Raw genomic sequence first — 12295 nt, 5'->3', positions numbered from 1 at the left:
ACAGTTAAAAACCGCTGACATGACGCTGTTCCAAAGTCATCGATCACTGACCTATTAATAAATGACTGACTCGTTGGTCTAATCGATATAAAACCTGGGAGTTTCGGTGCATGTTCATTTCACCCGGACGAGTTTTTCTCACTATCATCTTAAAACAAAAATATCGCTGCAAACTGATGATCAATTTCATTTCATGTCAGACTGTTCCTCAAACATAAACCACTTAATTCTGCACAAAAGAAGTTTAGTGTGACTTTATATAATTTCTGCTGCCAACATAAGCAGCTCATTTATATTTTTAGATTATGAAGAGATACAGAAAGATATAGATTGTAATTATTTATTTATAGATATAAGATACATATATTATATCTTATAAGAAAAGATACAGGAAGATTAAAATGTGAATATTTGAGACGACACCAAATAATCTGATGAGAAGTTTTCAGGTTTTTATACATAAATATATTACTTTAATAAAAAAAAAAAGGTAAATAATTTTTTAAACTGTGCAGGTATCATGATCAATAGAAGTCGTCAGAAACACAAAACACAGACGTGTGTCTCGGTGAACGAGGCCCGGCTGCTGCTGCTGCTGCTTCCTCGCTGTGAATGAGATATAAAATGTGTTTTAAAGGTTTTTTAGGCCAAAAAAAGAAACAAACATTTGAAGCAGGAGTGTGTGAGGTCGACAGAGGAGAGACGGCGTCCACACAAGAGTTATAGATCTCAGTCACCCTTTCAATGAACCTTGAGATGCACTTAGAGGTTGTTTGCAGCAGCCGTATATCAAGGCTAACAACAGAGGAGATCCACTTCACAGGAGCCTGGTGTGAGCCCCCCCCCTCAGCACTGCCCCCTAGTGGAGGAACTGCCACCTAGACTCGTGTTACTACCCCTGTTAAACACACTGTTACAGCCATTTAACCTCATATTTATTACACTCTTATTGAGAGAGTTATTAATTATTCATTTGTTTAATCTGTAAAACGCCAGAAAATTGTGATTTTCAGGTTCCTTGAGCCGAATGTTGATGTTTCCAAAAATCAGTTCAAATCCCAAAGATATTAAACTTAAAGTGAAATAAAACAGAAATAAGTTAAAATAGTAAATGACAATTAATTCATTATTAAAATAGTTTGAAAGCATGGATTAATGGATTAACAGACTCCAGAGCAACAACAACAACAACAACAACAGTAAAGGAGCATTTAAAACCTCTAATGAGACTAAAATCATGTATTTATTAAACAGGATTTATTTATAATGAGGGGGAAGTGATGAAAAGTTATGATCAGATGTAGAAACACACTGTTCCTGCTCCTCAGCCTCACGAGTCTGTGTCTCTTCTATCTGAATGACAAGGTTCAGTAATCAAAGAATTTGTTGACCCTGCCTCCCCCCTTCACCCAACTCTCTCTCCTCTGCTGCTGCGCCTCCCATCCCTCTCCCGCCTCATCTGTCTGTATGTGTCAGTCACACACACACACACACACACACACACACACACACACACACACACACACACACACTCAGGCCAACGTGCACAGAAATGCAAAGACCGAGCTCCTCTGAAACTCTCTCCGTATCTGACGCACTTTGAAATTAGTTCCTTGCTCTCTGATGTACGATTGACATGCAAACCGTTTCCATGGCAACGGTGTCCTTTACAAAGTTTAGTTTAGTTTAGTTTTAGCGGTAACGTAGAGAAACCTGCGTTAAGTCTTCTTCCTGTTTCTCCAAAACGTTGAAAGTGTTTTTTAACTGGTTTTCCTGAAGTTTTTTCTAACGTTATTTTCACCTGTGCAGTGAAGTGATGGTGTTTACCTGTCTGTGCCCGGGGGCCCGCCCCCTCAGAACCCAACCATCAGCTTGACGCGTTCGTACCGGTCATGTGATGTCGCTGCTGGGTACGAGGACGCGTTGGTTCCTGTTTTCTCTTTACACAATCAAACATATTCACGACCGTGCATCGTCACGTCTAATTCACTACGTATATGTGAATTACATGAGTTACAGGTTGTCAGGTGTTTATCAGGTGAATAACCGATGGTTAAACCGAAATAAGTCGTTTAAGTAGGAAAGAAAAGATGGACGTCGTGGTTAAAGGATAAAAATGACAGAAGTTACTAGTATTTTAATATTACTTTAGTGACCATGTACAATATTAGCAGAGTTAGCTTGAAGCTAATTCTCCTCTGCAGGTCTCAATTAAAACATATGATCATAAAATCGACCTTAAATAAAAAATGAAGCAGTAAAAAAAAAAACCAAGTTACACAATATTAAATGTGTGTTCGACAAATTAAAAGCAGTTAGTGCTGATGTGTTCAAAATACACACACACACACACACACACACACACACTTTGATCATCACATTAGCATTAGCATTAGCATTTAATGTTGCTGATGCAGGTTTGTTTTAACCCTCTGGAGTCTGTCTATTCATTTGGGGAATACAATGAACATGTTTTATTTATATGATCATAACTTTATTTATACGGTGAAGTCGAGACACGCTGAGCTGAAAATACTGACGTGGGGCTTTTAAACATGACACACATCTGTAGCCATCATTTATTAAAAGTGAGTTTATAGCATTGATTAATATTTTCAGTTAGTTAAAGTTAATTAATAAAATTGCTTTACAGGTAAATTTAGAGCTTTATTTCTTCCATTTTCAGCTGTTTTTGTTTGTAAGAACATGAAACAATATTTTTTACAACCTTTAATCTTGTTCTGACTGTTTATAACTAAAGATTTGTAAACCTTTACAGCCTCCTGTTATTTTTCTGACAGCTTTACACAGAAGGAGGATCCAGAGTTTGTGCAAAAGATCGACCCTGACTCCGGAGGGTTAAATCCTCCCGTTTCAACATTTTAATGCAGGTGACGAACTTTTGACATGTGACCACGTTAGTTTGGATGTAAAAGATTCGGCTGCTGACGTGGTCGTTTTTTTTTTTTTTTCTGGAGGATTGTGGGAGAAAAAAACAGAAAAACAGAGCTGGAATTATTTCTGGTTTCACGGACAGTGACTCAGGAAACGTAAAGAAAACTACGACTCACACAAGAACACACACTCGCCCCCACAGCCGCCTGATTTTAATAGACACCGAGATCACGGAGGGATCAGATAATTCTTGCCCCTTTGCCCCCTGCTCTCTACCTCCCCTACACACACACACACACACACACACACACACACACACACACACACTCCTCTACCTATCCGTCTCACCCTATCAGCTGCTCCCTGCTGCCGTTGTTTGGAGAGGTCAGAGCTGTTTGTTTGGTCGGAGGCCCGTCGTCTGATAGCGTGTGTCGGACTACGCCTCCCCCTCCCGCCTCATCTTAACCTGGGCCGTTATCAGCAGCCCCCCCCCCCCTCCACACACACACACACACACACACACACACACACACACACACACGCACACACACACCCCCGGCAGCTCCGGCCTTGTCGTTTTAAAAGGGAACACTTCCCCAGGAAATTATGGAGAGACTCAGGCAGATAGACGGTGTTTCTATCTGTCGCCGTGGAAACCTGCAGGGCAGACGGAGACGCTCGGGCAGATTCCTGGTGCTCCAGGTTCAAATCCATCTCATGACCCCTGATGTCCGCCTCAGGCTCCGCCCACACAGGATTCACTGATTAGGGCTGATCCAAAGGTTGTCGTGTTTCCTGCAAAGTGACACTAGACTGAACTCTCTCACCTGCCGTCGCCTACGTTGACGTGGAGCTTTGCACAGACGTTCATGGTTCCCAGAGGATGAACCCGAACTCCTTTAACCATCCTCAGACTCCTCTCTGTTTCACATTTACGTTTTCCAGTGAAACGTCTCAACAAATACAGGATGTTGTATCGTGACGTCTGGCTCAGAACATCATGGTCCCTCCAGGATGAACCGTAATAACTTTAATGATCCATCATCACGTCAAAATCTTACCTGACGTTCACACGACCCTCTGCCTCTCTTGCAGTGACGTCCTTTAAAACTTTAAAGGAAGCTTTTATAAACTTACATTTCTGCATTCATTGTTGTATCATGTCAGTTTTAACTTTTTGTTTGTATTGTATCATTTCTACCATTGTAATGTTTTTATTTTTGTCTGTTTTGTTTCCTTGTTACTTTGTGTTTAATGCTAATTACCGTATGTTAGCATGTTAACACACTAAAGACACGTAGATTGTAAATGAAGATGGATGTCGCCTCTGTGACGTTTCTGAAGAACGGTTTTGAAGCTCAGAGTGAGCTGCTCCCCCATCGCCATCTTGGCAGTGTCTGACTCCGCCTCTAACGCCCAGCTAATCCAAATAAGGTCAAAGAGGAGTGTGGAGACTTTGGTGCCATGTGGCAAGCATACGCTCACCCACCTGTCACTCAAAGAGGCCACGCCCTAAATTCTCCATAACTTTAGTCCTTAAGAAAATGTAAACAGGTGAGTTATATAAACAGTTCCTATTAATTACCAGGTGGCATCAGCTGTATTTCAACCTGTTACCAGCTGAAATGTCTATGTTTTGAAATAAAACCAGTAAGATATTAAAGACAAAGCCGGAAACATTTTTTAGAACATTTGCAGTCGCCTCGGTTTTAGTTGAAAAATGACTCAAATCCCCTTCTGGTTTTCAGGAACCTCCCTCCCTGGCTGGAGGTGCAGCAGCCCGTGTGGCCACAGGAGAAAAGAAACCTGTGATAAAATTACTCCCCCAACACTGGATCAAACCCAGCGGGGAGGAGGGAGGGGGGGGGGCGCCAACGCCAACGCCAACCACCTGATTAAGCAACAAGGAGGAAATGAGGGAAGCAAAGAGGTCCATTTTCTTCAGGAGTGGGTGGGAAAAACCCAGAAGAAAAAGAATGGGAGGGGATGAATCGAGGGGTGGGGGAGGGTTTGTAAGTGGGATAAGTTGTGTACATATGTGTGTGTGGGGTGGGGCGTGGTGATGGGGGGGGTGCGAGGTTAAAGTCACAGATTTTAAATCAGTTCTTTGGCCTTTAACAGGCGCAACAGAAGCCCAGTATGAGCGAGCAGAACAAAGAGGGCAGCAGTGGCCTCGACCAATTAACATTCCTGCAGCCTTTATGAGCCGCCTGGTCCCGCCCCCTCACTCACACCTCGTAAAAGTCACAAACATCAATTCTTGCAAACCATAACTGTCATTATAATCCTATTAAAAACAACCCACTGAGCAATTTACAGTGAGCACCGGGGCCAAGTTTGCTCTCAGACGGGAGGGATCGCCTCGGCCGGAGCGCCAAACCCTCGGCCGAACAAATGGCGAAGTTTATTGGGAGTAATTTGACCAAATATGACATGATAGTGACTCTATGAGTTTACAGCAGAACTGGAGGTTAAATCTCTCCTCCTCCATCCTCTTTTAAATTTTAATGGGACTTGGCAAACGTGGCGTCGACCACACAGCACAGATGTTCTCATTAGTCCGTTCCTTCGGCCACTAGAGGGCAGAGTCGCCGACAAGCACAAAACCACCACTTATACAGTTGTTAAATGTTTCCCCTGAGGAGCGTGGATCCAATATTCACTACATTTTAGCATGAAGTGGATCTTCTTGCTGCAAGCAGCTGTATGTGGAGGTAGATGATGTGGCTCAGACTCCTGTATGTCCTAAAAGCAACTGAAAAAAGCTCCGTGAGACGTAGAATTTGTAAAATAATTCATGACCTGCAACAGCTACATCAACATCAAAGGACAGGTGAATCTAAGAAGCTGACACCTGAGACTGAAGAAACACTGAGTGAAGCCAACAGAAAAGTGGAAGCTGTTGGACGGAAGACCGGGTCGGCCAATTAAAGAAAAACAAACAAACACAGGAAGAGTTAGACATGATAAAATAATAATTATTATGATAATAGAACTACTCAAAATGATGATATAGATATTTAAACCTTGGCTTAGGTGCATTTTGACTTAATTTCCACATATTAAGTCAAGATGATCACTTACTATTTATATTTTTGTCGTGCATAATTTTGCTGGTTTAATATAAAATAAAATAAAATAAAATAAAATATAATAAAATATAATATAATATAATATAATATAATATAATATAATATAATATAATATAATATAATATAATATAATATAATATAATATAAAGACCATTATACAACAGGTCAAAAATAACAGAAACAACTTACAATGTTGCCTCATCTCACGTAAAGTCATTGTAATAAATAATTTACTCTCTTTATATTTATTATTTATCATAATTTCCAATTAATCTTTCTTTCTAATCAGTTTAAACTCAACCAAACTTTACTTTTATATTTCAAATTTTCACTTTTTTGTCCCCTGACTGAATGATTGTGCATCACTGTCACAGACGCCTGAGAGGAACTTAAAGAGGCAGGAAACAAACTATTATCTGATGTAGAGAAAAGATCTTTCAGATTTATTCTTCCCAGTGAAGCGTCCTCCTGCAGACAGGCGACAGGGAGAGTATAAAGTCAGACATGATGTGGGAAACTGCAGATCTTTCGTTTGTGACCCCACATAACCTCAAAAACACGAGGCTGCAGGACAATGTGGAGAGTGTGGCTCCCTCTACAGGACGTATTGCGTCTCACATGAATTTAAAGTAATTCAACTTATTAAAGTGACTCTTACACTTTCTATGCAGTGTGGCTTTTGTATTTTACACATTTTTACATTTAGCATTCAGCATTCTGTATGAAAACAAAGAAAAAACTGCAAATAATAAACATTTTATTGATAGAACATGAATAATTAATGAAAGTGAACTATATTAAATATGATACAACCAAACATAAACTAAAGACAAATATTTTAATAATTAAATATGAAGCAATGCAAAGTACTGTCAATTTATGAACTAAGTTTAATTAATTTAAATATGTTATAACTGAAATTATTTATGACTTTCTAAGTATTGATAAGTGTGATTGTCGGTGCTTTTTTTTTGGGTTTGTTTTTAATGAAAGTAAGAAAAGTCCCAGCGGAAAAAATGAAATCGTGTAAATCGTGTAAACGACCCCAAACCACAGGTTGTGGTTGTGGCCGTGGTCGTGCTGACGAGTGACGGGCGGTCACGTGTTTTTGGCGCTGACCAGGACGACCTGGTAGTTCCTCCTCTTCATCTCTCTGGACATCTGACACCAGGTGCAGGACGTGCAGCAGGTCGCGTACACGCAGTCTCTACACATGGAGCCCTGCGGACCAGATACAGGTGCACATGATCCCAGCTCATCAGATCAATCGTTCCCACAGAGAACAACGTGGCTCATGTGGAAAATAATAGATAATTATTTAAAGCTTCATGTTGCAACAAATCCTCTGAAGTAAAGACAAATTGCAGAAGAGGATCAGGGACACGTGAATTATTTATTTATTCATTTCAGAATTCTGGGAAAAAGACATTTCACATGTGGCCCTGATCCTCTTCCGCAGAAAAAGCATCATGGGAATGATAAATTTTGCATTTAAATTTTCACTTATAATAATAATGATAATGTGATTTTTGCTGAGTCTGTACTAAACCAACATGTTCCCTCTCATCTGGAGGAAATGATTTGCGCCTCTCTGACACCACAACACGTCATTCATGGTCTGTTGTTGCGACATATTTTACTTTTAAAACAATAATTTCAGCTCCTGTAATTTGGATTTTGCACTTCATTGCAGTTTTGATAATATTTCCATTAATTGTTCAGCCCTAATTAAAAGTTGACTGGTGACTGCTGCACAATGAGTAAAACGTCAAATATTACATTGTGCACAAAAAGAAGCGTATATGATAACTACTACTTTTACTTTTACATTTCTCAGAGGAATCAGATCAACCCAAATTTATTTATATATTTATTTGGACGGTTTCTGAATATTTTGTTTCTTTATTTTAATTTTGACGAATCGATCGAGGCGAGTTTTCTTCGGATTCCTTCTAAACATTTTCTGAAAAGAAGAATTTGTAAAACTGATACAAACAAATGACTGAATGAATGAAGTGAATATCAGATTATTATTTTATATTTTGTATTTGGTGAAAACATAAAGAACTGAGCTTTTAAACCCCAAAAACAGAAACAAAAAGTCCTTACCTTGATGCCGTAACGCTGCCGCATGGAGACCCTCATGGACATGGTGATGGGCGGGATGGTGCCGCCGAAGATTTCCAGCAGGGGGAGACACAGACACTCTCCGTAGGCCTTGGTGGTTCTACAGGCGAAGCAGGGACAGCACCAGAAAGCAAAACAGCCTGAACCAGGAAGTAAAATCCACAGAGAGGCGACGGTTTAAGACACAGATACTGACACAGTCAGAGACAGAAGGAAACACTATGAGGAAGGGAATTAATCACAGTTATATGATATATATAGTTATATGTGCTGTGACCTCTGACCTCTCTCAGGCTCTGGTAAAACTCTCTCTCTTGATCATAAATTAACAAATGAGGTGGTTTAAACTGTAATCACCTGTATTTTATGTAGCTGCTAGAAAAACCTGATCAAAGCAGAGTTAAACTTAAGATAAACACACATCCAGCTGCGACAGATGTGCGGTCACTCACACTCGGGCACGTCCTGACAACAGTCACATATCCCAGATCCCCACTCGTTAGAGTCCTGAGCCACCATCACAGGCTGAGGCTGCCTGATGACCATCGTGGAAGACATGACGGCGTCTGGAGCGGGAACCAGGATACAGAGTTCACGTTAACACGTTTATTAATGTCAGGTGTGTAAAATATGAACACACACACACACACAAAGTCCCTCCTACAATGAAACAATAAACCTGCTAAATATTAACTGTATATTTTAATATTAGCAAGAAAACCTTTTATAGAGTTTGTTATGTGAGATGTGGTTTAAGAGCTGATTAATTACCCTTAATAAAACAAGATTTCTAATGTTCTTGAATTTCTCCTTATCTATCTATCTATCTATCTATCTATCTATCTATCTATCTATCTATCTATCTATCTAGCAAAGTGTGGAGAGTCAAGATGGAAATTATAAAAGACGTGCTCCAGCTAACTGAATGACAGGTGACTGAATGAGACCGTTACAGTGATTAAAATCACAGATTTCTCTGGTTGGAAAACTGCTGGAAACATTTGTGATTATTATTATTATTATTATAAAAACGCAACTCAACAAAATTTAGAACATAGATCTAATTATTGTTCGATATTTTAATTCAGAAAAGTTACAGATTATAACTTTAAAGAAAATCATGAAATCATGACATGAGAAAAAAGGTTGACAAAATCCCGACAGGTCAAGAAATGATAAAAGCAAATATGTAAATGGACCATATACTGTTGTCTCACCTGTGCGTTTGTGTGATGAGAAGCTCTGAGTCGCTCGTCCTGTCACAGCTGATCTCTGCACTGAGATACGGTCAATTCTCAGTCAGTGCAGAAATACCTGCAGACAACAGAACACCTGAGAGAAGAAACCGGACGGACTGGTCCGTCCCGCTTCACCTTCTTTCAGCTATTATTTATTGTAACCGGCAGAGGATCAAAATGAGGGTAGGGCCCTGAAATGAATTATTGTCATGCTCACGTCATGGCTTCATGTACGACACCTGAAGCTGAATGTAAACCTCCTGCTGCTTTATTCAAATGAATGTTGGTCGACGTCCATCGTCATCAGAAAATCTGACTTTGATTTCTCTGGTTAAAAAACATCATGATTGTTGTTACAGCATAAAACAGTATCAAGATCTTTTCTCACAGTGACTGTGACTTAAACCTTGAAAAACAGGTCACACCTCTGTTTATCCAGAGTCAGAGAAAATGTTCAACATTTTTGTGAAATTTTGCCCTAATTGCTTGAAGTCTTGAGTGATGGCTAAAAAGTGTTTTGTGAGGTCACTGTGACCTTTGACCTTTAGCCACCAAAATCTAATCAGTTTGTCCCTTTTTTGTTGTTGTTTTTATTGTATTGATTATTTCCTGAAGGAGTTACGGACATGTTCAAAATCATGTCAAAGCAACCTTCACCTTTGACCTTTGACCACCAAAATCTAAGATCATCCAGATCAAGATCACGTATGACATTTTATATTGGTAGCTAAAGAAATTACAAGCTAACACTGGAAACAAAAGGGCCTGCTATCAGTTAGCTAACATTAATTAGCTAAACTGTAACTTAAGGCTAAGGTTAGAAACTAGCTAACATTAGTTAGCGTAGCTGTAACTTAAGGCTAAGGTTAGAAACTAGCTAACATTAGTTAGCGTAGCTGTAACTTAAGGCTAAGGTTAGAAACCAGCTGTTTCTCCTTTACTGTGTGCAGTCAGTAACAATGACGGGGATGAAGTGAAATCAAGTGAATAACACAACAGATGGTTTTGGGACAAAGACGTCACCTGTTTCTGAGAATCTGGGAATCGAAAGTAAACAAACCTCTCCCATCGTTTCACCTTCTCTTTTAACGAGGCACAGCAGCAACTATGAGCCACAAACCACAGTAAAGGCTGGAGACGTCCTGTGTCTGACTAACCCTAACCCTAAAAAAGGGTTCAACCAAATGGAAACTGAGAGATGAAGAGATTTGATTTGACAAAAGACGCTCAGCTGCTGCCGAGCTGCTCCGAATTCCTGGTCAGCCGACAAAGAAAAGCCGAATACCACAGTGATTACTTACTTTACATCATCGCCTCAAACACAGTGACACATTCAGTCACAGTAATTCACTGAAACAGCACCTGGAAATACCTGGAAACAATCTAAGAGGAGCTGAATGGAGAATGTGTTTGAAAACAAACAAACAAACAAACAAACAAACAAACAAACACAAAAACAAAACTGGGTGTGAAACCATTGAGACGTCTTCGCCTCTCAGTGACTCTTTACTTTAAACTGTGGTCTTCGCCTTCATCAGTAAAAAGTGAAGGACACAAAATGTGATGATGATGAATCTATCAGTGAAAATCTAATTGTGTTTAATCAAACGAAGGTAGATGGTGAATTTGTTGAGGACTATTTTAAGCAGCGGATTAATAGCAGGGTGGGGTAAGTTGGATTGAGTCCAAGGAAAAAAATACAGTCGCCATTTTCAATATAAAGAAAGAACACGTCAGCCAGTACAGAGGACCAGGGACGCCACAGGAAAACTATTAAAGCATTTCCTATATTTCATATTTTAAAAATAGGAATTGTAAAAGCAATTTACAAAGGAGCGATTAATCCATCGATCAATACTTCAGATTTAAAAGTGGATTTACAAAAACGCTGCATTTATCATTTCATGAATAAATAACATTTTGGTAAAAGCGTGGATACGATATGACTGGTTACCTCTCCAACCAATCAGAGAGCTTGTAACATCCCAGAGTGTCACAGAAAGGCTAACAGGAGAAGCTAATCGATTAGCTAATAGGAAATAGAAAAGCAGGGGGAAAAAGGAAATGGAAATTGAAGAGGGAATCCAGGAATGTATAACTCCATTTTTAAATCTAAAGTATTTATTAATGAATTAATCATTCATTTATTAATTCTTTTTACAATTCCTATTTTAAAAATATGAAATTAAAGAAATGCGTTATTACTTTTCCTGTGGCGTCCCTGGTCCTCCGTACACCAGTGCAGCAGTGCGGATCATTGATCAGCTACACAGACGATACTTGTTAGTCGGTCATGTGAGAGGTTTTGTTGACAGAAAGAAAAATATCCGACACGAGCTTCGTCCTGGAACTCGACAGTTGACACAGATAAAAGCTGCAGAGTCGGGACTGTCGTCTTTGCTCCTGCAGCTTTCCCTTCGCCTTTGACCCAGATCTACGACGACTGTGACCCAGCACAAACTGCATAGTGCGCTGTATGACCCAGCTCTAGCTTCCCCCCCCCCCCCCCCCCCCCCCCGTGACCTTTGACCAGGAGAGCTCTGTGAATGACGTGGGGACACGTGAACAGCAGCTTTCAGAGGCCGACGATCACATGATTTAGTGTAATCCTCTAATATTTGGAATAGCTGGGGGCAAGTGATGTCGCAACGGTCTCGTGCGCTTAACGTTTGACCTTTGAACTTCTTCATACATGTGACACAGACATAGAAAAGTAGAGGAATTCACAGGTTTTATTTTGTGACATTGCATTTTTTTCAGAGCGTCACAAAACAAATATTGATTAAACTGATCGTCGATGAATAAGCAGCATTTCATTATGGGTAATGATTGATTTTACATTATGTTTTATTTCATTTTATATTGTTTTAGTTGATTTCTGAAACACATTTGACTTTAAACTCATCCAGATTATGTGTGATAATAATAACTGACTATGTGACG

At 39.7% G+C, this 12295-nt stretch overlaps 1 protein-coding gene across 2 annotated transcripts; it reads right to left on the bottom strand.

Annotated features, from left to right (window-relative positions):
* Positions 1–6727: 6727 nt before the first annotated feature.
* Positions 6728–11826, bottom strand: ponzr2 (plac8 onzin related protein 2). Of its 2 annotated transcripts, XM_056396606.1 has the most exons (5): positions 11558–11826; positions 9332–9428; positions 8567–8680; positions 8097–8254; positions 6728–7208 (listed from the first exon to the last, which is right to left on the bottom strand). In XM_056396606.1, the coding sequence occupies exons 3-5, from the start codon at positions 8670–8672 to the stop codon at positions 7086–7088; spliced, it is 387 nt and encodes a 128-aa protein (XP_056252581.1). In that variant the 5' UTR covers positions 8673–8680; positions 9332–9428; positions 11558–11826; the 3' UTR covers positions 6728–7085. The 2 variants fall into 2 exon arrangements, with proteins under 2 accessions (XP_056252581.1, XP_056252583.1); XM_056396608.1 differs by lacking the exon at positions 11558–11826 and having other exon boundaries at positions 9332–9762.
* Between the last annotated feature and the right edge of the window lie 469 nt (positions 11827–12295).

This window comes from Seriola aureovittata, chromosome 15 (assembly GCF_021018895.1).
Source record: "Seriola aureovittata isolate HTS-2021-v1 ecotype China chromosome 15, ASM2101889v1, whole genome shotgun sequence".
Classification (NCBI taxonomy): Eukaryota; Metazoa; Chordata; class Actinopteri; order Carangiformes; family Carangidae; genus Seriola; species Seriola aureovittata.
The sequence above is the reverse complement of the archived record's forward strand: the minus strand, read 5'-3'. Positions and strand labels throughout refer to the sequence as shown.